The 25824-nt window shown below is 43.4% G+C and overlaps 1 protein-coding gene across 6 annotated transcripts in view; it reads right to left on the bottom strand.

The window, feature by feature from the left end:
- The window catches only part of ANKS1A (ankyrin repeat and sterile alpha motif domain containing 1A), a 179471-nt gene that overhangs the window by 97273 nt on the left and 56374 nt on the right, over positions 1 to 25824 (bottom strand). For 4 of the 6 annotated variants that reach the window (XM_086706644.1, XM_086706645.1, XM_086706647.1 and 1 more), the window contains exons 2-8: positions 12885 to 12965; positions 10966 to 11122; positions 9090 to 9152; positions 2258 to 2554; positions 1390 to 1465; positions 1000 to 1101; positions 797 to 898 (exon numbers count right to left, since the gene is read on the bottom strand). In XM_086706644.1, the coding sequence (XP_086562770.1) occupies positions 797 to 898; positions 1000 to 1101; positions 1390 to 1465; positions 2258 to 2554; positions 9090 to 9152; positions 10966 to 11122; positions 12885 to 12965 (878 nt within the window). The remainder of the gene's footprint in view (positions 1 to 796; positions 899 to 999; positions 1102 to 1389; positions 1466 to 2257; positions 2555 to 9089; positions 9153 to 10965; positions 11123 to 12884; positions 12966 to 25824) is intronic. The other 2 variants (XM_086706646.1, XM_086706649.1) reach the window with 1 other exon arrangement.

Here is a 25824-nt window from a genome sequence, read left to right as displayed (position 1 = left end):
AGAGCTTAGTGAACTCCTAAGCCCATTACTAGTGGATTATGAGGTCAAGAAAACAAGTGGGGGTGGTGGTGGAGGTGGGGGTAGCAAGGACTCCACAGCAGAGACAGGCTGAGCACCCTTTAACCTTATACCTCTGCTCTCCTCTGAAAAATCCCTTTCCCTTTTCAGTGTGTGGCTTTGTTCCGTTCCTCCAGCCTCCTGGCTTTCTTTACTGTTCTTGTATCTGAGGGAAGGTGTCAATCAGTACTTTGTCCTTCTCACTCATCACACCTAGGACCCAAAAGGCTGCTCAGTAATCTGAGGAGGTGGATTGTAGCTAACGACGGAGAGGCTGGACTGTCTAGGGAGTGCCCACACCACATTTGTTGGCCAAGTGACATATTACCAAAATCTGCCGCGTCCACATCTACCAACCAGTTGACACTCGTTCAATATTTAACGTGGGCCAACTATGCTCAAAGCATGACAGTGTGTGTTAGAAAAGGGTTTCCGTGAGTTGTGAATTCACCTGGAGATCAAACCACCTACAACACATCCCAGAAGAGACCTCACAGAGCCAAGTGTAAAAGTGGAGAATCAAATAAAGTAGGAAAGAAGAGGTCCAAAGTCAAAGGCCTAAGCTATGTCCAGTAAAAGTTCATATACTAGCTGGAAAACAAGACATTTGGATACGAGCTTATTAAGTGCTCCCAACCCCCTGAAATTATTACTTAAATGAAGATGCTTTCATTCTACCAAAGCCCATTCAACTCTTCAAGCCGAGAGCACCTGCGCTGGCAGAGAAAAGCCACCTTACCCTGAGATTTCTGGGGTATGGAGTCCATACTGGAGATGACAGGTCCCTGGGATGTGGGGGTTCTATCTGCCTCTTTTGCGCTTCTTTTTCCAGTCATGTGATCTACACGGGAAGACAAAAAAAAAAAAAGCTGCACCAAATACAAATGCTGTGGTTTGGCCAGTGTGTGCCCTGGTCGCCCCAACAGGCAGATGAACTGATACCTTCAATCAGTGCTGCTATCTGCTGGCTCTTTTGAGAAGGCAGTTCCCGGACGGTGTCTAGGGCAGTCAGTCCACGGTTATCTTTTATGTTGACATCAATTCCTAGAAAGGCATACCAGGTGGACCAGGGGAGTGAGCAGTTTCAAGTCAGCCTCAAAGAAGGTCAAATTCCAGGACCCCCAATGCCCCGAGTAGCATGATCAACATTTTTCGTCCAAAGCTATTTAATCCAGCTATCCAAGAACACTTCGTACACTTGCAATCAATCAGTGGAGACAGACATACATTGGGTTTGAGTGCAGCCAGCAAAAATCCCCCTCTGGGGAGGCTAGGGAGAAACGACCCCAACCCTGGCATGCTGTGTAAACAAGAGCGCTGCCGACCTCTCACCTGCAGCCAGCAGGATTTGCACCACATCGGTCTTGCCAAACAAAGCAGCCTCATGCAAAGCACTGCCCTTCTCCGTCTGGAAAGCAAACGAGAGCGCAGAGCAGCATGTCGTCAGAACAGTGACCCAGGTTTGGCGTGGCTCCACACGACAAACGGGACATGGACAAGAAGGGACGGGAAAATAAAATAAACCACACAAAGTTCTCTGTCATTATCTTTCCCACTTTTCTTGTCTGGATTCCGAAACCACAATCGTGGCCCATATGCAAAGTGTATCTGAAGTGCCACCATCAGGCCACACGTAAATAACTGCACAGTGACTCTTGGAGCCACCTATTGGTGAAACTCCTCAAAAGTCCACCTTCCCGGGTGGAAGGGATAATGAGAAGAAAAGTACATGGGGCAAAAAAACCACCTTAACTTCACACGTGGTTTGGTCAACGTGAAGCCTAAGGAACAGCCATTCAACCGAATGGAGAAAGCTAACACCACAGGGAAATGCTAAGTCTCCCGTTGGCAAGATCAAGTTGATGGGACTTTGCAGGAGGCAAGCACTGGCAGTGGGAACACCTGTACAGGAAGATAATGAAATTTTTCTGATTTTCAGAGAGAGTCCACAAGCACATCTTTTCAGGGCATAATGACGAGATATTACCCCTGAAAAGAAAAGAAAAGAAAAAAAAAAATATACCAGACTCACTTGAGGAGTCTGTCTCTGAAGTGTCACATCAGAATGAGTCAACAAATGGAAGCATCTGACACGTGGGGTGAAACGTGCTAAATAAGAACACAGCCCAGCAGCATGGTACTTGTGCCTTTTCCAAAATGACTAGGTCCCCTGGGCCCGGGGGTATGTCCGCCCCGCTACCTGGTAGTTGCTATCCATGCCGGCGTCCAGGAGGACCTGGACCACGGCTTTGTGGCCGTTCCTCGCTGCCAAGTGCAGGGGGGTGTGCTTCTTAGTGTTGCAGCTCAAGAGGTTGGGGTGTGCGTTCAGGAGCATCTTCACCACCTCCAGTCTCCCGTACAGCGCCGCCAGGTCCAGCGGTGTCTCAAATTTGTTGTTGCGCATGGTGGGGTCTGTTAGCTCCTCTAAGAGGACCTTCACCACCTCCGTGTGGCCGTACTGCGCTGCACAATGCAGGGCCGTCTCGTTGTCGTTGTTCTAAAGAGTTAACAAGCAGATCACATCAGAAAGGTAACTGGCCGACTGGCATACGACTGGGGCAATCACACGTAAAACCACTGAAGTTTAAATGAGAAAAACAGCAGCAATATTTGGGGACTATTAGGTGTCAGTCAGAACCCAGACGTACTCCCCAGCCAACAAGCCCGACCGCTCCAATCAGCCATGTTGTGCCCCGGTGACTGCCAGAGGGGAGCTGTCACCTGCTCACGCATACAGCCTCCTCGTGTGTGCCATGAAGGAGGGGTCTACAGATTGGAAGGAGAGTGAACTAGGGCGTGTGGAGGGCCTCGGGCAGATGCCCTGGCGCCCGTGAATACCAACCATATCACTGCCATTGACTCATTCTAAACTTCAACTGGTTTTACAGTTTATGTTCAGTCAACCCTGTAGTTCGGATTCTGGATTCGTTGATATCCACTGCCTTACAAACAAGCTTTTTTGGAAGAGCTTGTCATCTGCATAGCTCCTTGCATGCAAATCAACCAGCCAACGATCACAGTAACAGAGCAGAGCACCAAAAATCACTCTCAAGGTATCAGCCAACAGCCATTTCCAGGGGAGGGAGGCACTTGAGCTCAGTCCCAGAGGAACATGGGGCCCGATGTCGCCCTGTGCCTGTGCCTACTCCAGGAGCCTGCACCAATCAAAGCATGCGGAATCTACAGTGCAGGGAAGTATTTCTTATGTCAGAAAGATTCAATCAGGCCCTGGAATGTTTTGTGAGAGGTGCAAAATATTCAAAGTTGTAACATGGCCGTCCAAACTCACAACCCCCATGGTCCTTTAATGCCAATTTTGTGTCAAACTAAAGGTAGAACCTGGGATGAAACGGGAGAAGTCTGTGCTTCATCGATCAGGAGAAGCAAAATGTTAATCATTCCAATTCTGCTTTTTCTTTTACCACTACTGACAATATATAAGTAGAGTGGGAATAAAGTAATTTCCGTGACCTCTCCTTTTTTAGATGCACTAATAAAATAATTCTCCCACAAGATTTTGAGATTCCTAAATTTATCCAGGAGGCTGCTGCCACCTTAGGGAAACAAAGCTTATGAGGTGGGTGTCCAGTAAGTCAATATTGTGCACCTTTCAGTGATCAAAAGGTAAAAACGAAATGTTTCCACAACTTCTTTAATTCTATTAATTACATTAAAAGTAACAGACCAGGAGTTACCCAAACACGCATGCAATTCCATCTGCTTTTGATCTGGCATTTGACTGCATCATTTTTTCCAGCTACGCCAAGTGTACCAGAAAGATCCAGAGGTGCTGGGACTGAGGCCCCAAAGGGCCAGAATGATAGCAAAGAAAAATTTTTTAATGAAATAAGGACAGATAAGGTGATAGCAGGAGGCACATGCAAAGATAAATGCACACAGATAAACAGAAGAAGCAGCACTGAGCTCAAACACGGCTCGAGGAGATTAGCAGCTGAGTGCAGACAGCCTTCACTGGCCACAGGACACAGCCCGTTAGCAATGGTCTCCTGTGATATAACTGCGCCCAAGGGGCAGATTCCACGTCAACCTAAAAGTCTGGAGGGAAGGGGAAAGCGGGCAGACAGCCCATCTTCGGGGTTCCTGGTGACAACCGGTCACTAAGACACCCCATTTGGAGTGCCCATTTCCGACTGAGCGTGAGGCCCTGAGCCAACTTAGAGCTGTCGCTTCACTTTCTCAGGATGAAAGGCAGCTACATCTACAAAATGCACAGGAGCTTTCTTTTCAGTGGTTCCAGAGCAGAGTGGCAACCCAAAGAAGCTTTAGGAGGATTCGCAGGGTTTTACATCTCAAGATTACCATGACAGCAGGGCCAAGAAAGTCAGCTTATTCTTATTAAAACTCCAATCCAGAAAAATGTGTTTACTCTGAAGCAGACACTGCTGTCTCTTTTACATCCAAGTTGTCTCCCAACAAGCAGAATAATCTGTCCTCAATTTTGTAAAGAGTATGCCATTAGAGCTTGAAGAACTCTAAGATTCTAAACTATCCAGCAGGAGGAAAAAAGAAAATCTGTTTGTTTGTTTGTTTTTTTTCAATTTTTTTTCGCTAGCGCTAAGGCAGCTACCACAAAGCTGCCTTACTGAAAGCAAGGTCTTGATCACTACCAAGCAAATTTCCTGCCTCTGTTAAAAATGGCCTAACCACATCTCTGCACAGTGTCATACTCAAATTCACACTGTAGAAAGCATCTTACTCATGCCTCAGTCTTGCCCGACACGGTCTGGTAACCATAATGCTCTTCAAGTCTGTGGTTACACCATCTCTTGACTAGTGAACACAGGCCATCACAATGAGCTCTTCCTACCGTTTCCCTTTTGAGCCCGACAACTTTCAGGGCTGAAAGTCATTAAGTGTTGATTCATGGACCCCTAAGAAAGGGAGGGATTCCAAAGGAGAGCACAGACTCCTAAAGACCTGGAATCCTTCTCTTTCACACTCGGAGCATCTCACACACTCAAGAGTTCCCAGAATCCTGTTACTATGTATTTGGACTGAGAAAGGAGACTAAGATCAAACACCCCAATTTTCCCCCAAAGTCTTTGCACAAACTCTCCATTCCTGCCCATCTTGAGACTCATTCTCATTTCCCCTTGCTATACTCAGTATCTCTAAGAAAAAAGATCCCAATACCCTTTACATATGGAGACCCCGTTTAATGCGTAAATCCATTATATTTATGTGCCATCTACATAACATACACATAAACTACAAGCAGCAGAAAACTATACAGAAACATTTCCATGGCTTTTCTCCTCTTGAACTATTCCAAGCCATCACTTCCCAGTGCTTAGACTACAGCCCAACTGTACTCTTGTCCATGGTTGATAGATACTTAAGTCAGAAACACCTAAGCTTCAGCTCTCCATAGCAACAATGGTATAGGTCCCAGAAATAGACCAAAATTGGAACAGAAGGACAAACTGAGCCTACTGAGATTTAGAAGACACAGGACAAACATGAGAACTGAGTCCCCATGGAAGAAGAGCTAGGTTTACTCTGTAGTGCTCTGGAAGGTAGAACTCTGACAGATGGAAGGTTTAGGAAGACAGTTATCAGCCAAGCATAAGAAACCAAACATCAGTGGCATCCAAAAAGAGGCAGCCAAGTAGTAAGACTGTTACCAAGAGAAACATACAAACAAACAAAGAAAACAAGGGGTAGATGACTCATCTTTCAGGTGAGAGAAAAGGATTTCTGCTCTGGATGGCAAGTTGGCCTAGATCAGGGCTTCTCCAACTGGCTTCGTTCTGGAATTACATGGGAGCTTAGAAGTAACTAAGTCCCACCCCAGACTTGCCAAGGTAGCACCTCGGAGGGTAAAGCCGAGGAAACTATTATTAAAAAGCTTACCAACCTAGCAGGCGGCAACTTGACCAAGCAATCATCTATCATCATAAAAAGTGAGATAAACTGACACCATGCACCTTGTGACGTGAAGCACTACAAAGGAAAGAATATAACATCACTCCTGTGGCATTCCTGCTAAAACTGTATATAGCTTGAATCTAGTCATGAGGAAATAGGAGACAAATGAAAACTGAGGGAAAGTCTACAAAATGACTGGTCTATATTCTTCAGAACTGTCAATGTCACACAGGTCTCTGGGCAATGGGTTAGTGTGTTCGGCTATTAACTAAAAGGTAGGTGCTTTGGTCCCACCCAGGGATGTAATGTTTGCAGTTCAAAAAAAGTCCATGTCGCGAAAGGCTAAGAAGGACTGAGGCATTGTTCCAGATTATGTATGATCCTGGACTGGATCCTGGACCAGGAAAAAAAATTGCTGTAAAGGACATTATTGAGGGAACTGGTGAAATATGAACACAGATTCAGTATCAGATACCGTGATTGTATCGATGTTGAATTTGCTGAATTTAACAACTGTACTGTGGTTATACAAGTGAATGCCCTTATTTTTTTAGGAAATACAGGCTGAAGTATGTGGGGTTAAAGGGTCATGATGTCCATGACTAAATATCAACTCATCAACTACAGCAACAATATACATATATATTTGAGAGAGAGAAAATGTGCATGCAAATGTGACAAAATGTTAAAAATTGGTGAATTTAGCTGAGGAGTATAATGCAGCTTGTGGCAGTGTTTTATAAGTTGAAATGTTTTTTCAAGACAAAAAGTTTTCTAAAAGCTTGCTAGGTGATTCAGATGCAATCAGACAAGCTGATCAGAATGTGAAGACAACTGGTCGAGACAACTTCCGGGTCTCTTCCGGCTCTAAAACTCAATTATTTTTAAGTGTACAGAAAAACAGACCTATCCTAAAACTAATTTGACTGTTGCTCACCTTATGATACTCAGATTAAGTTAAAGTTGCTTTAAAAGGAGCAAATGAACAATTTTAATAGTTCTACCTGCTAAGGATGACCTACATTCTGGACTGGTTTATGCTGACTTGCTGAAAAAGGAAAGGCTCCCTATGTCGAAGAGGAAGATGAAACCTCATGAAAACTACCTCTGCTCCCAGGAAAGGCACCTGAGACTTCTTAATTTCTACAGGTGTCTGATGAGACTTCGCACACAAATGTACTTCCACAAAACAATTCCCAGACACAATCCAGGTCAATAAAAACCCACTGAACCAGGAAAAGAGCCAGGGAGGTTAGATTTAAACTAGCTCAAGGAGAGTTTGCATTCGTAGCAAACCCCAAACAGCTTTATCCCTTAATGCAGTACACATCATTTGGCCCTTGGGCGGGGGTGGGGGGGGGGGGGGAGGGAGGCAAAGGCCAGTATTTCCAAAGAGAAGTTATGTTCTTATTCCATTTAGACCAATTTTCTTTTATGTGTGGGAAATCAAGGGATAAGAAAATGTGCTTTCAAGAACCAAAGACTTACCCTTTAATCAGAGCTTTATAAAAGCTAACTGAACTAACCACTGGGTGGGAAAACAGTCACTTCAAGGTGCCTCACCACAAGACAAAACCCTGAAGAGACTGAGTGATGTTTCATTAAGCATCAATCCATGAGTAACAAAGAATAAATTCCAAAGTGCCGTTTCAGAATATTACTAGTTACCAGATAGTTTTACTTAGTATACATTATCTTAAACTCCAAAACAATCCAGCAAGGTAGATGGTATACCCGACTTTACAGAAGAGGACACTGAGACTCACAGAAATTAAGTAACTTATTTAAGTCAACAAAACCAGTAAGTGGCAGCACGGAATTCAAAGTCAGGTCTGACTTGAAAGATTATGACCTTGACCCTTCAGGGTTTTCTCTACTATACCATGTCCAAAACAAGAAGAAAACTATGATAGGGCACCTTCCTATTTTGAAAATTAGAAAGCAGAATTTAGAGACAGTGGGCCAAACAAAAGCTAAGGTGTTCCACTACCCCAGATCAAATGCTGCTTCTCCACCATCAAGGTCCAACAGCTGAAGAAAATGGCCTATAGAGGCTGCCTGGATCCAGCCCACAGGGAGCTTTGTTTGCTAAATCAGTATTTCTCAAAGAATATCTGCCTTGCATTGGAAATGTACACAAGTACCTTATGTTTCCCTTCCCTGAGGCTATTGTATTCAGATCAAGTGAAAGGCAGCTACTGTGAATAATGCACTGACTCAACCAAACTCCAGACTGATGCCAAAAAGCAAACCTCACCTGAACGAATGAAAACTCGGCTCAAAACCAGCAGGTGAGAGCACGGAGAGAGGCTCACCATCACCAACCCACAAGCTCTGCCTCCCGAAGTGGTGAGGGCTGGAGGGGCCAGGCAGTTCATCACCAAGCATACCGAACCATTACTCGCCCCGGCCTCACAGGAGGGAGACTCGAGGCCAATGTCCTGCTTAGCCCTGCGACTTCATTTCCTATTTTGGAGCCCTTCCAACAGCCAAGAATGACCAAGCAGCGAGAGAAGCTAATGGCTGGGGAGAAGCAACTGAGGCTTTAAAGTCCCAGGCAGAAATGCACAAACTCAAGGAAACGAGGAAGGAGTTGCGATAGCTTTTAAGAGTAAAATGGAGTCACCGTGCCCCTGTCCCCAACATCTCCACTACCAGCTACTGAAAATGAGATTCCACTTCAAAGCAAAGAGAGAAAACAGACTGAAAAATTTTTTCATCCAACAAGTACAATTTAATCATTTTCTGTGCTTGTTATAAAGTAAGCTAATGTATTTGACATCTTGTCATTGAATTTTGAATTCATTTTTGAATTTAAATGATTTTAGCAATCACAATGATGAATTATGCATATAATATGGTTCCTTCTATTTTCCCATTTTGGCCATTTCTAAGCTTTTCAGACATTCCGGGAAAATCACCCAACCTTTCCAGAATTAGCATGGGTTTTAAAAATAAAACCAAAACCCACTGAAGTTGCAATTTCCCATTCCCAGACAAGCCAAAAGCAGATGGGCTGAAGCAGACAAAGTCAGGGAGACGATGAGGAGCCTGAGTGGATAAGAGTGGAAGCCAGAGAGGACCAAAGAGGGGGTGCAGCTTGGAGAAATGATGCAGAGAAATCCTGGCAGCAAAGTACACACCTTGGCATTGATATAAGGGTCAAAGGGGCCGTACTTTTTGAATTCTTTGATCTCAAGAGCATTCTATAAAAAGGAGAGGAAAAGAAAATGTGATGATAAAGTGGATGAAATACATCAAAGCAATGCCCAGCCCTGAGGGGGCCCAACACAAGAACAACTTGGATGTGCCTTCTGGGTGCTTGGAAAGGAAGTTAATGGGGAAGGCAGCCTTAAGGGCACAGCACACATCACCCCCTCTTATCCAAGCAACCAACTGGAACCACATTAATGGCTTTTAAATAAATCAATGTGGTACTATGACCTAGATCCATTAGGTCCTTCAAGCTACTGCAGACATCTTGCCCAATCCCTGCCCCACCCACCTGCCTGCCAGATACTCAAAACACCAGGCTGGTGTCCCACCTATCAACAGATACTCCAGGCGGGAGGCAGCTGTGAGCAGGACAAGCTAGCACACTCAAGTGGCTCAAAAATCCAAGCAGCTGTGTTCCAAGGCAAAAGTGAGCAAAGACAGGATTAGAAATGGTTGCCGAAAATTTCTTAAATGAGAAGGACTTTAATGGGTGACTAGATTTTTCAACATTGAGGAATATTAGTTAAAAGCAAACTTCCTTGTAAATTTCCTCCAGATAAGAGAAATTACAATCACTTTAGCCAGGAGGAGTAAAACTGCATTTAGCTTCTAAAGAGGCAATTCTAGAGACAATTTTCATTCCTAATGTTAGAAAACAAACATCCTCATTGATGATCTTAAATTTCTGTTGCTCACCTATCCAGAAAATTTAGCCTAAAAGGGGAAAGGGAAGCTGATGAACAGCTACACACGTGCAATCTCCAAATTGAGAGATTTGGGAGCATCGCTTTAATTTTCTCAAACCTCAGAGTGGAGCTGCCCTTCTCTGAGTCGAAGTCAAGCTCTTAACAGCTCCCTGAGAATATGCAGAGCTTTGCTGATAGGCTCGCAAGAATGGTTTCTTATTTTTTGAGGAACAACCCTGATCTAATTCCATAGGTAATTTAACAACCTCCTCTCAGCAAAGTCATTAGGCAAATAGTCCTGAGCTTCCTGAGAGGAGTAGCATCTCTCCCATTCAAGCAACCAGGAAAAGAACCTGCTTCAGTTCAGAGCAGACAGGAAACCAGAATGGCTTGTCACACAGGGAAAGCCTGTCTCCTCTCAAATGGACACACACTCTCACATCCGAACTACAAGAAACGGTATTTTATGAGAGGATTGTCTAGAACTTGCATAATGCAAGTATAATTTTTTTATTTTCTAAGAATGATCTCTGCTTTTGTCAAAGCATGGTCACTCTTAAATCCACATTATGGGACCTCATGTAACTAGTTTTCATTCTGTTGAATCACCTCTGACCTCCACTCAGATGTTTTTGTGAGCTCCTTTTTCAGCACCGGCACGAGGCCTTCCACCTCTGCCAGTTCTGATGTAGGTAAAACAGCAGCCAGGTTCACACAGTACTGAAGCACACGCGGCAGACTGCTGTGTACCGGCTAGAGTTGCACTGCCATGTTGATGGCATAAGCACAACTCATAATTAATTGAGCCTGCCAGTTTGGAATGGCCTCGAAACAATTTCGCAGGATTTGCATTATTTCCGATTTTGCACAGGAGGTGTTTAGATTTTTATTTTTATAGCACTACACCAAATCTGCACGTTCAAAAGCGTGTAAAGTACATCCTCGGGGGTGTAAGATCCCCCTGATGCATTGGGAGAAGTGGTGCTGGCAGGAGGGGAACCATTTGTGGGGCCTGGAAGAGCTGGTTGCCTGAGCTGTACACACTATGGAACTGAAACAGTGCTGGGGCCAACGTCGGGCTGTAGCTGAATGGAAGAATGCTTCTCTTCCTTCCGACCTGCTCATTGACTCTGGTGTGTGAGGGCCCTTGATGGATGAGCAACCGCACTATCTGGGCATCTCCTTTCCAGGCTGCCAAGTGCAGAGGGTAACAGCCTTTAGAATCGGCCACATTGGTCAGCGCGTCGTTCCTCAGAAGAACCTCAACCACATCCCTAGAAGGCAAAAATCAATCATGAGTTTGCAGAACCAACAGCTCTTTACATTTGTGCAGCACAAAGCCCTTTCACAGATATTCTCTCACGTGGCTGCCCTCTCTCTACCTGAGCTCATCACCCAGTCTCTTCCTTTTATGCCATGAGCTACTTGTACAGCTGCTGATACGAGGCTGAAACACCTTCAGCTGAACTACAATGACTCATCACCTCCCCATCTATCTAGGCTTTCTAGACAATCCACCTATACTCCATTATTCTGAAAACATCTGGCCCCATTGTCTAATAAACCTTGCAATGTTTCCTTGTTTGTGATGTTTACACAGCATTCAGGGATAAAATTTACATAAAAGTAGTCGTGCAAGACAAATATCATTATTCACATTATTCAGAGCATTTAGTGATGTGGGAGCTAAAAGCAGACAGGCAGAGCAGAATTAAAGTTGTTGTGAACATAAGCCAGACACATCTGGTATCATTTGATACGTCAAAGAAGAAGGACTTGGCTTACTTCTTGGTGACACTGTTAATCAAGCTGATGCAAATGTAGAATTACCCCCATGCACACGAGGTCAAAGAAAACCCCCACTGTAAATAACAACGGCATCTGGAGTGAAACTTGGCTAACAAGTTGCAGTCACTTAAGTTCAAGATTCACTTTAATTCAGGTCACCCCACTAGTTATGGGGGCAGGGGGTTCCACAGAGTTACTGTCAGCTTTGTCTAAGACAGCTACAGAAAAGACATAATGATCACGTTCAATATACTTTAGAAAAGTGTAATGTACAAGGGAACGATCATCACCTGTTTTTGGCACATCAGAGTCAATTAGGCTGGGCCAAATATCACACAGGTGTTACAGAATCCCTCAAGGTGGTGAGGGCCCTGCTCCTTGCTCAGCAAAATCTAAAATGGTTCCAATAATCCCTCCTCATAAAAACTGAACCTCTACTTCTTATCTCCTGGAGTATGAAGCCTCAGAATCTCTATAACACCCTCTGTTCCGTTACACTTTGGTTTCCATTCTTCCACATCCTGGCCAATCTACTCACTGCATCCACTACTGTGCCTGCCCCGGGGCTGAGCCGTCACATTCTCTCTCACTTGAAAGGCAGTGCCCTCAGGGAAATGCTGCCAAACCATTTGAACCTATGTCATCTTCTCTCAGACTCCCCCTGAAGCACAGCTTCTCCATAAAACCTGCTGCACAAACCCTCCCCTCAACAACTACTACCAATACCTAAGAGAATTAAATAGGCCATATGGATTATGTACCTTTCCCCTTAAGAATGGTTCCTGTTGTCTACCAGGCCTACTTTATGAGGCAAGAATGGCAGGCAAGAAGACAGAGTAAATAAATAACTAACTCCTTTAGCAGAAGGGACCAGCCAATCTATTTTCAGTTTACAAAGGTACTGGTTACCTAACAGATTACCCAGCCCCTTTATGACCTGGCTGCCCCAAATGTGACCCTCATATTCAGGTCATTGTGTGGGACTGCACCATTTCAAAACAGAAAAGGACAAAGAGAAGAAAAAGGTAAAACTTAACCTTTGGTTGGAGTTTTTTGGGGGTGGAGTAGAGAAGGATGCCTAAATTATACACTGAAGAGAGACTTGGGAATTCTGGATACACTAAATTTAGTTTGTTTTTCCCTGTTCCTCAACACTACGGCTTAGTGATCCTTTATAGGAATCAAAAAAGACAATCCGAAAGCCTGGGTTCTGAAGGGTCGGGTAGGAATGTAGCAAAAAATACTTACTTATGGCCATTCAAAGCAGCATGGTGTAGAGGTGTGTACCCAGTGCTGTCAACACAGTTCACGTTTGGCCCCCTCCAGATGCTATAGAGGAAGTAAAGGGGAAAAAAAAAAGTTTAGAGCCAGCTAGCTACTTAGAAAATAATTCTCTGTGGTGTTTAACCAAACTAGTTACAGTCACATGATTCCCAATAAAGGACAGAGGCTATTTACGACAGAAGTGAACAGCACTGAGGACACACGATCATTTGCAGAGTCAGGTGTCAAGACAACAGTGTCATCATTTAAGAGCTTGCTCTTCTGTACCCTTCTCATCATTTTTACTTTTATTATTTTTTAAAATTGAATCCATTTTCTCTTCTGGCATATGTTTGAACTCTGCTCTATGATAAGTCATTTCTGCTCTATGATAAGTCATTGAAGTGTTACTTTTTTTTTTGAAGTAAACTCTATTCCCAACATGGGGCTTGAACACACAACCCCAAGAGCAAGAGTCTCATGCTCTACCGACTAAGTCAGCCAGGTGCCCCATGTACCCTTCTCACGTTTAACTACATTATTCACATAGTCTGGGAATCATGCCTCTGAATACTTCCAGGATTGTAAGAACAGTTCATTAAAAGGCCATCAAAAGTATCACTGAACCAACCATTCAGCCAGTCAGAGGTACTGGACACCCATCTCTAAGCTGGTGACTGAAGACTCAAGACTGACTCAACACAGACCTACGGATAATCCAGATGAATTAACCAGCAAGAACCAAGATGAAAGAACCCACATTAATAAAAGCACCAAGACACATGTGTTAAGACACAAGAGACAACTGGTCTTTCCTTTGTGAAGGTCTTATTGCTAAAAAGAAGAATAACAACAAAATCTGTAATGTGAATGCCTTATTTGAATCAGAAATACTGCACTAGGAAGGCTGCAATGTCATCTTACTTAATCCTCAAAGTCTTAATTCGTACTTCTGTTTCACACCTTACTCCACTGGCCAGAGCTACTAAAATAATATTAAGTAGTAGAGGGCTGCCTTGTTTTGTTCTTGCTTTTAATGAGAATGCCTCTATCGTTGGTAGTCTGTATGAGGTAAACACTCTAACATGTAAAGGAAGTATCTTATTTTTCTTTTCCTTCTAAAAATGTTATTAAAAATAGTTGTTTAGGGCCACCTGGCTGGCTCAGTTGGTGGAGCATGCAGCTCTTGATCTCGGGGTTGTGAGTTCGAGACCTATGTTGGGTGCAGAGATTACTTTAAAAAAATTTTTTTTTTTTTTTTTAAATAACTGTTTAATTTAAATGCATTTTCTGCATCGGTGAAAATAATCACAGTTTTTCACATTTAACCAACTAATACGTTATTATCAATATGTTTCCTAATAATGAGCCTTTCTTTCATTTCTGCAATAAAACTTACTTGGCCATTATCCATTATGTCCATCTTAGTGAACTGTACTTAAGAGTATCTACTTGAGACTATTTTACTTAGGATTTTCACAACTGCATGCATAAATGAGGCTGATCTAAAGTTTCTGCTTTTTGTGTTATTCCTACTAGATGGGACAGGTGTTAGGCTTGGCTCACAGATCAGCTGGGCAGCTATTTACCCACTTCTGTATTTAGGAATCACTGGCATAGAGCACTAAAATGATAAAGAATCACCAGTAAACCATCTGGCCCCAAAGACTTTATGCTCAGATGTTGGAGGCTGCATTACTTATAACAATAAAATTTTGGAAATAGCCCAACAGTCCATCAATAGAGAAATGATTATGATGAAGAACTACAGTACAGAGTAGAACACCATATTTATATGCTTATATTGCTATGTAATAATAAAAGAGATGAGAGTGCCTGGGTGGCTCAGTCGGTTAAGCATCCGACTTCGGCTCAGGTCATGATCTCACAGTTCGTGAGTTCAAGCCCCACGTCGGGCTCTGTGCTGACAGCTCAGAGCCTGGAGCCTGCTTCGGGTTCTGTGTCTCCCTCTCTCTCTGACCCTCCCCTGCTCATGCTCTGTCTCTCTCTGTCTCAAAAATAAATAAAACATTAAAAAAAATTAAAAAAAAAAAGAAAAGAGATGATAGTATAATGTTAAAGACAGAAAAAGAAACAAAGTGGTTAATACTGTATAGAAAGAATCTATAAGCGAAACTAATCAGGATAGTGGATTCAATGCATAAGTTTACTCCATCTCCTGTCTAAAGTTCTATGAAGTACAGAAACGAGTCCTACCCCTACACCACAGACGGGTAATAGACAAACAGAGTCAGACAAGAAAATAAGAAAAGATTCATCAAGTAACTGACAATGTTGAGAATTCCTAAAAAGCAGAAATCAGACAAGGTCAGCTCTACAGAGGCAGAGCCTGGAAGAATGAAATTAAAATAATCACACACTGGGGTGTCTGGCTGGCTTGGTCAGGGGAGCATGCGACCCTTGATCTTGGGGCTGTGAGTTCAAGCCCCACACTGGGTGCAGAGATTACTTAAAAATAAAATTTTTTGAAATAAAAGAAAGTAAAATAAACATACACTACTTTTCACCAATCAGACTGACAAAAATGAAAACAAAGTGTTTATAAAGATCAGGAAAACAAGCACTCTTCTATACCACTGGTATGAGTTTGAATTGGTGAATTCCTTCGGGAAGACAATTGGCAGGATCCACCAAACCAAAAATAGGCATTCACTCTGAGCCAGCATTTCCACTTCCTGGCAACCATTCAACAGAAACACTTGTACACATGCACAAAGACACACGCTTGTACAGGACTCTGCTTCACCACCAGAGCGAAAACTAAAAACTTCATGTCCATCAGTAGGTGGGCAGTTAAATCTCAGGTGTGCCCATACGAAGAATTATATAACCATTAACAGTAACAACAAAGGAAAGAAAACAAGTTGGACCGAAGTGTCCTCACATGGAAAGATTTCCCAAGATACACTGTGTTAGGGGAATGTGAAAAAAAAGAAGGCATCGTGTAGTACACAAAACATGAGCCCCTGCTTTAGCAATGTGTATGTACACGTACACACGATGGATGGTGATGTGAAGAGGGCTCGCCAAGTGTTGACAGTGGTTCCCTCTGGGAAAGGAAATGTGTGCTGGGGGAACCTACAGGTGATGAGGAGGGACTCTCACATTCTGCTCTGTATTCTACCACACTGTTTAAAACCCAATGAGAATGCATTCATGTATTTTTATAATAATTTTTTAAAAGAAAGAGGGGAAAGAATCTATGCATAGGGAAAAGAAAACCAAGAAAAACATCCAACTGTTAATAATAAACGGTTGAACATATGTGATCTGGGCCGTTTGAATGGGCATGTCTATATTAGGTTTAAAGCCTTGACATACATTTTCAGTGAAAAGAGAAGATACACATGCTTTGATATCTAAGTTATTTGTTCGTTGTCAATTAAGGATGCTGTGACAAGGTCAGGAGCCTGAGGTACATCCTGGTAACCCCCATCCTCCATTAAGCTTGGATTCCTACAGGAACTTCCAAACAAAGAGTTAAAAGCAATCATACCTCTTTGTCACCCATGTACGATAACCTTATTTTCTAAACCGAAAACTGTATGCCTATGCCTGACAACGGTGAGGACGGCAGTAAATGAAATGGGTCTGGAAAACCTAAGAGGTATGGTTTTCATACTTACTTTCAAACTGACCCACCAGACAACACATCATCATTCCATTAAAACACAGGTGACACCTAAGAATCAAAAAACAACTCGTTTGCCCCAAATCAGTGGCAGATCCAAAACTCCCATTTATAGAGTTCTTGCCATTTGGCCAAACAAGGACTTGACGATCTAACTGGGATGACAGGATGAGGTAAAGATGCATCAGTACAAGGCTGGAATAATAATCCGACAGCAAGACGACCGGAATAAAGCAACAGGGCTGGAAAAAAGAAAATACCAATAATGGGCCACGCAGTCAGGAACACAGGTTTGGCAGCTCCTCAGACCCCCTCAGGAATGTGCCAGCTCATTCCAACGATCTCAATCCAGGTCCTGAAGTGACCTGAGAACTAAGCTTTAAACTGCCCTTGCTTTAAAAAAAAATGTTTTTTTGAATATTTATTTTTGAAGGAGAGAGAGACAGAGTGTGAGCAGGGGGGAAGCAGAGAGAAAGGGAGACACAGAATCCAAAGTGGGCTCCAGGCTCTGAGCTGTCAGCACAGAGCCCGACGTAGGGCTCAAACTCACAAACTGTGAGATCATGACCTGAGCCGAGGTCGGACGCTTAACTAACTGAGCCACCCGGGTGCCCCCAAACTGCCCTCCCTTTTAACAAAAAAGGCAGGACTGAGCATGCTCTTTCTCTTTCTAACTTTTACCTCTATGTCTCTGGTTTAGAGGTGATTAAGCTTGGGTGTCCTATACTAGCACTAGAACTCCCTCAACACGATTTAAGAAGACAAGGAAGAAAGATAAGGACTTTCCTGCATTCAGCGGCAACATTTCCAACTAGTAAGGTCTTCCGCCCCTCCCCTGTTTTTTCTCTAACTAGCATTTTGTCTAAATGCCCATCTAGAAATCTGAGGAGATGGGGGCTATATTAAATAAAACCTAAATGAAAACAGAGAACTGTAATCTCTCTGCTTAGAATTTTAGCTTCAAACAGGATGGTAACATCCCCCTCCACCCAAGTGGCTTCCTTTTTGGCAGCCCAAGAAAAGAGCTATTTACAATCTGGGTCTTCCTCTCTATCACAGCTGTCCTGTTAGGTTTTTCTAAGACATTAAGTACCAAAGGGCTGCTCACCAACAAACAAAGGCAAAATAAAACACGCCAAGAAAACCAGAGGGGGCGAAAAACGGTCCAGGAGATTCTTAAAGTTTAACCTATATAGATCGTACAGAAATGCAATGGCTGCCTTCGACTTGTAGAACAAACCGTCGCAGTATCCTTGATGGGTCTTAGAGGAGTCCTAGCAATCCGGCATGAAGCAACTGCACAACCCAGGTGAAAAGCTGAGGCTCCATAGTTAGCCCACCTAAGTTATTCAAAACTTGCCTCTACCACTGCCAGTTGCAATGACAAGTCACTTAATTCTCCAGATCTTTCTCTGCATCTGTAAATTCTACTGTGATAGGCTCCTCAGGGCTTAAATGGCTCATGGAAACTAGAACTAAACTGGTTTGAACCAGTTTAAGTGCATTAAGGTTGAGAAGCCTAAGACGTGTCACAGCAACCCAACCACATGGACATGATGCCAGAGCACAGCAAGCCTTGCCTTCTGTGACTCAGAAACACCCAAATTGGAGATGGCATCTCAAGACATTGGAAGGGCGCCTGGCTGGCTCAGTCCGAAGAGCATGCGACTCTTGATCTCAGGGGTTGAGAGTTTGAGCCCCATGTTGGCTGCAGAGATTAACCAATTAAATAAATATATTTTTTTAAAGTAACGATATTGGAGAGGGCAAGGAAGAATATGACTGATGAGAACCTGTGGCTTTTGAATCCCACCTCAAATGCCTCTCTCCATTCATTTAAAAACTGACTATACATTGATCCATGGCAGGTGGCATGCTGGATCTGGAGGTAGTGATGAAGACGAACAGGCCAGCCATACAGACACAGCCTACTCTATACAGTGAGGCAGGTGCTGACTGAGGGTCTGCTCGCAGGGCTATTTGGGCATGTATTCAACAGCTAAGTTAAGTGTGCCCCCTACATGCCGGGCACTGTTCCAGGGCCTGGAAATGCAAATGAGAAAAGACAAAGTCTCTGCCTTCATAGACCCAGAACTCTGGAGGGAGGGAAAGTGAGCAAATAAATAAATAGAAATATGGTGGCAGGTAATGGTAAGTGCCATAAAGAAACAAAGGAAGCAGATCGGGCACTCTAAGACTCAGGAAATACCTCTCTAAGCAGGTGACCTTGGAGAAGAGATCTGAATTCAGTGAAGGAAGGAGGGGCCTGGATGTCTGAGGGGGACAGGTAGGGAGAGCATCAAATGCAAATGGCCTGAGAAGGAGCATGTTTGACATGTGGCTGGAGAGCAAGAAGGAGCAGGGGGCTCTACGTCCAGGGAACAGGCTTACAAAGGCCTCAGGTGCGCTGAGGTCAATAAGCGTCCACTAAGCATCTACTATATGTCAGGCTCTGGTGAAAGATACAAAGTCCACACTGAAGGAGAGGGGGAGCACTTTCTTTTTTAAAATTTTTTTTTTTTCAACATTTATTTATTTTTGGGACAGAGAGAGACACAGCATGAACGGGGGAGGGGCAGAGAGAGAGGGAGACACAGAATCGGAAACAGGCTCCAGGCTCTGAGCCATCAGCCCAGAGCCCGACGCGGGGCTCGAACTCATGGAGCGCGAGATCGTGACCTGGCTGAAGTCGGACGCCTAACCGACTGCGCCACCCAGGCGCCCCAAGGGGGAGCACTTTCAAAGCAAGAGGCAGGGACAGAGACTCTGAAGTCCAAACCATCATGACCAGACACTAAGTCTCTAAAAGATGGATCTGGATTAAAAGATCCATCAACGACACCCACAATTAAATCTACATATCACTCTTCAGACCTAGCAAAACTCAGGCAAAAACCTTAGGTAAAATTGCTGAAGTTTCTGTGAAATCAAGTAAGAACAGCAGAAAATACACAGAGACGCTTATTCTATCCAGCACAGTAAGTCGCCCAGTTCAAATGTGCCCTGATCCATAACACCTTTTGTGGCTCTACTGGCTCATATTAATCTCACCCACCTCAGATTTTCCAGATCATCTATGGCACCTTCACCACATCATTTATCACATTTGACCTTGAACCACAGTGAATTTTTTACACTGCTCATTCACACCACGTATTTTAAGTTCTTTGGGGAAATCCCTTGTGTTTCCAAGAGCACAGCACTATGCAAGGAACTGGCTTAGGGCCACCAGCTTGCAACTTCTAACACTGGGTTTTTACCAACCTGCAGTAGGTCTTTATGCACTAACAGAGTCGCTACACCTGTATCCATTAAAAATGGCAATCTCTTGAAGGGACATATAAGAATACTGCATTTGAGATGTCTGTCTATAAAACACAGGAACAGAAGAACCGTAAGTTAGAACCAAAGTGCCCAGCCCACTTTCATCTATGACTATTCTATGGGATCAGATCTCAGGACTGAAGGATATCCTAAAGTGGCTCTGTGCTGGCAGTAAGCTTGCTTCATGTGGTTGTCCAGCCACTTAACTGCTTCCTTCAGACAGACAAGCAACGGCAGGCATCTCAGTGGGCCGGCAGAGTGTCCAATCCAGTTTGATTCAATTAATGTTTATGCACTACCTTCCATATACCATGGTGCTACACAGTCTCCACCCTACAGTGGGGAAGTCAGGCAAGTAAACAAATGACAACACAGAACAGTGTGTGACATTCTGAGAAGGAAGTATGCCAAGGGTAGCTTATAGGCAAATGGAAATAAGGGTGGTTTTGCAGAAGAGGAGACACTTGAGCAGAGCCTTAAAGCTTAGAAGGAATCAGCCGGACGGAAGAAACAAAGAGGCAACACCCAAACTCAAGGTCTTTCAAGTAGTCCCAGCAAACGGCCGATGCACGTACTGTGAGTGGCTGGAGCTCCAAAGTGAAAGAATGGTGGCTGCAAGCATGGAGAGGTAGGCCGAGCCAAACTATGAAGGGTCTTGGAAACTAGCAAACTCTGAGTGGGGGGTAATCAGATGTAGGTTTTAGAGAAATCCTTCTGTTGACATCTGGGAGATGGGAACGTAGATGGCTAATTTGCTATTCATCATGCTGTTGTGAGGGCCTGATATATTTCAGAATTGGGTGGGGGAAACATCACTTTGCCGGGCAGTTGTGTAGATGATGGAGTGGAAGTGGTGTGTGACTAGGTCCATGGAGCCCGGCTGGAAGTCAGCAATTCAAGCATGCAGTGAGGACCTGAATGAAGGCAGTTGTAAAGACAGAGAGAAAAGGATAGATTCAAGAGAAAACAGAAAGGATCTGGTGACTAAATCAGGGTAGGGGCACAGGGTGAGTGAGAAGCGAAAAATTCAATACACAATGAGAGTAAATTCAGGAGGAAAACCAGGGCTGCTCTGCTTTGTGAATGGGATGTTGTGAGGTAGAGGAGAAAATGAGGGGGAGGGAAGAAAGTTTTGTTTTGGTTTAGTTAAGGCTGAAACGAATTTGGACTCCCCCATGCAGACAGATGTCCAGTCAGTAGGTGGGTAGCAGGGTCCGGAATACCGTGGTTACACGGTCAGTTTAAAATGATAATTTCCAAGTGTTTACATGCATGTTCCCCGTATTTGACCCTTACAACCATATTTATGGAGTAGAAAAATACATATTATTGTTTTCATCTTATAGGTAAGAAAACTGAATTTCAGATGATTTACTGCTTATCATACAGCTAATTAATGTGGCACTGAAACAAAATCCCACCTCTGACTGCTACTGCATGTTTTTTTTTTTTTTTAGTTTCTCCAGGATCTTGAACTTGACTGTTGAGAGAAAACAACTTTGGGCTATATGGGTCTCCTCCTGTATTAATTCTCAGGAGGTCAAAGACTCTCAGAGCAGCACCAAGTCAGGAAAGGGCCTTCTCCATCACTGACTATAAAGAGAGAGCAATGGCAATGAACATGAAGGGTAAGAGAGGTTCTGAGCAATCTTCCAACCAATTTCATTAAATCATTAAGGTGTAAACAACAGTTTGTCTCATCAGCCTTTTTTTGCCAAAGGCCTTCACTGTTTTTCTCTTTTAGTTATCCTTGCAAAGGCAGATTTATCGTTGAACTTCAGCAAGGGCTGGCAGTTTTCCAACACAAGGAAGCACTGTCCAAAGTCAGTCTAATTTTAAAAAGATTTCATCTTACTCAAACGAATTTGACACATCCTTACTAAAACGCTTTCTACATATTTAACTGTTGAGGTTTAAAAGAAGAGATAACAAGGAGCCCACGAAACCATCCCCGTTGTCAAAGAAACTTGTGATCTTCGGAGAAAGACAAAACTTACCAACATAAAACAATTAGACACAAAACCATCCAAAACTGTGCAACCCCCCCTAAAATCAAGTTAACTGGGAAAAAGTGAACATGTGTTTTACTCCTGCTCATTCCTGATCCCTATCAAAATGCAAGTGAATACAAACAGGAGAAAGAGAACAATAAACATAAATATGAACATTTTTTCGAAGATGAAAAGTAGGTAAGTTAGCAGAACTGAGAAAGTGAATCCCATGGCCATAAAAAGAGATGCCTTTTCTGCCTTCACACATACACACCTTGGGAAGGCTCAGGGATTAGAGGTACCAGGTGGCACACGAGGCTAGGGATAAGGAGGGGTTGCAAACAAGAACTTGATACAAATTCTGTTTATGAAGAGGCATCAGACCACCAAATCTCTAGTCACATCCCGGGCAGCCAGTAGACGATTACAGCTGTACCCAGGCAGGAGAAGGTATATCTATTCTGCGAAGAAGCTGGACGGGCTCCAGACTGGGGGAACCTCAGGAACAATAAAAGGCAGAGAGAGGCACTGTACTGAAAACAGAAGCCCTAAAAGGAAGTCTGCATCCTGAAGGACGGGATCTCAGCTCTGCTCCCAGAATGCTGGCAGCCCCACCCCCAACCCCCAAATAGAAGGTTGGAAGATTCTTTCCTGCAGAAACCAAATGATCCCACAGAAAAGTTCAATAGATGCAGACTTTTGGGGATTCCCCATCAAACCAGGTAGGTTCCTGCGCAATCATCCTATGATATAAAACTCATCCTTGCCAAGTTCTTCCCACCTCTATACAGACCATCCAATTTGCTTCTTAGTGTCTTGCTCTTAATTGAAAATGACAACCAAAGACGAGCATACATTTGATTGAGGAAGGTGTTCAACATGAAACGACACAGCACAAAACAAACCGAATAAAGGGACTCAAAGGAACGGAAACTGAAAACCAAATAAAATCTCAACCCAAAACAACAATAACAAACTGTGATCACACAAAAACAGGATTAGGAAAAAAACCTGCGACAATCAGTGAAAAGTTTTTGGAAATTAAAAAGTGATAGTAGAAATAAAAACATAATTAAAGAGCTAGAACATAAATTTGAGTAAATCTCACAGAAAGTGTAACCAAGGAAAAAGATGGGAAATACAAGAGAAAGGATAAGAAAATTAGAGGACCAAGAGTTCCAGAGAAAAGAGAGAAAGCAGAGAGGAGAATATTATCAAAGAAACTATTTAAAAGATTTTCCTAGAACTGAAGGATTTGAACCTCCAGTTGAAAGAGTCCATCCTATGTTCAGAACAACGAACAATTTTTAAAAAGACCCATCCCTAAGGCACACTGAAATTTCAGAATACATTTCAGAAGTCATGGGATAAAGAGAACACATTTTCCAGAGACAAAAACCAGTTTGCATATAAAGGACTGAGTGGCATCAGAATTTTCAATAGCATCTCTGGAAGCTGTAAGACAAAAGAGCAATGCTCTCAAAATTCTGAGGCAAAATGATTTCCCACCTAAGATTCTACAGCAGACAAATCATCAGTCAAGTATGAAAAGAGAATAAAGATATTGTTAGACATGCAGGGTCTCAAATTTTACCTCCCACACACCCTTTTATCAGGAAGTGACTGGAGGATACGCTCTACCAAATAAATGAGCAAACCAAGAAGAGGGAGATAGGCATCCAGGAAACAGGGCCAAAAAAAGGGAAAGGGAATCAGCCAAACAGCAAGCCTTGAGTGTGGCTGGAGGACACAGGGCTCCAGGGGCGTGTCTGTGGGAGAAAATGAAACTGACAAGACCAACTGAAGTGTCTGCCTGGGATGTGGAAAATAACATTAAAGGATTTAAAAAGCATGGTTGTAGTTTGGAAATTAAGAGTCAGCTGGGCAGAGGAAACTCTGAAAACCAACAAGAGAGGCAGTTAATGAACCGTATAAGAAAAAAAAAAGATTTTAGTATATTAATTGGGTTAGTAGGTGAATACTACTGGCCGCCAAAATAATACAAACATAAACATTAGGTACTGATGTAACTAAAAATTGTGATCTGAAGGATGAAGGAAGAGGTAGTGGATTGACAGAGGACAAGAAAGCTAAAAACTCTTCATAACAGACTGATAGAGGATGGCTAAAACTTAAAAAAAAAACAAAACAAGAAACAACAGCATACAGCATAATAATCTGAAATATGGATGAAATACCTACAGAGAGCTAAAAGCTGGAAATGTTCGCTTTCCCAGAAAGGAACTCAGGTTCCTTCTGGGAAGAATGTCAGAAACGATTGTGACACTACATGACAGGCTGGATGAGTCCCTGTCAACTATGAAATGTATCATTTTGGTAACCTTGGCTTTTTGTGGCCATGTGTTTGTTTCAAGCATGATGAGAGGCAGTGAGTTTGAACGGTTTATTCCATCATGAGAGGGAAACACGAGCAGAAAGGCAATGCTCCATTTTAACTTCACAGGTGACACAACTCACACAATGAACTCGGAAGGATGGCCTCCCTGTTCCTCAAAGCCAGCAAAGAGGGCTCCCCTGCCTTCTGCCAAGGACAATGGTTTCAGAACAGACATATTGGTTACATCCAGTGTTGCTGTCTACAGCATCCTATTCTAGGCCCTTCTGTTTCTAGTCGGTAACTGGAACGAACACACCCAATACCACACACACGTAAGTCCACAAGTTGTTGGAGACCAGGGAGACTGTGAAACCCAGTACATTCACTGAATGACTATGAACGTTCAAGGTCATTGCTATCTGAGGCAGCCTGGCACTGCCTCCCCACCGAGGCCTACAGCAGGGAGGGGAACGTGAACAGCAGCATGAGGGGGCACACAGTGAAACTGTTGTTTCACTACGGACATGGACATGACAATCTAGGAGGAACGCTGCCATGAAGTGAAAGTCACTACAGGAGTACTCTGCTGTTAGAATATATTCATGAGGGTTGATGTAGAAATCAAGTTTTCATAAGCCATATTTCCCCCATGGTTTACACTATTACTTCGGGGGCCCTTATCTTTTATTCAATTCAATTTACCTTGGCATGGCTTCTTAACACTGTTTCTGTTCTACAGCTGTAAAAAAAAAAAAAAAAAAAAAAAAAGGCACAGAACTGCTGAACTGCATGAAAATGACCTCCAGAGTTCAAGATTCTGATTCGACCTTAGTGAGTCATTCAATGCATGCACTCATCGAGCAAAACAGTTGTCATACTGCATGCTCCACGACAGCGGGGACTGTGCTTGTCTCATGCCACCTTCCCAAGTGGCAGTTACACAGTACCAGGCACCCAGAGAGAAGAAAGGAAGAGGCCACTGTTCTACTCTAGTACCTTACAATAAATAAGACCAAGTCTCTGCTCTGAAGAACTTCAGAGACACAGAAACAAAAAATTATAATGCAATTTCCTATGTGCTATAAAAGAACTGTGCAAAAGCTAAGGGAACACGGAGGAAGGCCTGGATGAATGGCATTTCCATTAGCAAGAAAAGGGATGAAAGGGCTTTGTAAACAGCAGGCAGAATGTGAGATCACACTGCAGCCAAGGTGATGTAAAAGCAGACACTTCCCAGTTTTCTGCATTCTTCACCCAGGGTCTCTTTCCTAGAAGACTAGGCTCCTTCCTGCCTCTTCCCAACCCCCCATTTCCAATTTACCTCTTCAATTCCGATCAGCTTGAGCAAAGCTCTCCTCCTAGGGAACGTCTTCCTTTCCTTTACAGGCCAAGCAACTGGCTCTTCGTGAGCTACTTAGAGAGCTTCTTTTACTTTGCCTTCATTACAATGTTTCAGTTTAGAGTTCTGTATCTGCTACTATTTGAGTCTTTCTCACTAGAATACAAACAACCATGTTTACCACTGTATGCTCACTGCCAAGAAAGAGCTGTACCTGGCACACGCTGAAAGCTCAAAGAGTAAGAGAAATCTACACCTAAAGTAATGAGGGAGCCTAGCTA

Source organism: Puma concolor, chromosome B2 (genome assembly GCF_028749965.1).
Source record: "Puma concolor isolate L17-30 chromosome B2, mPumCon1.1.hap2, whole genome shotgun sequence".
Lineage (NCBI taxonomy): Eukaryota > Metazoa > Chordata > Mammalia > Carnivora > Felidae > Puma > Puma concolor.
This window is presented reverse-complemented; position numbering and strand designations above follow the sequence as displayed.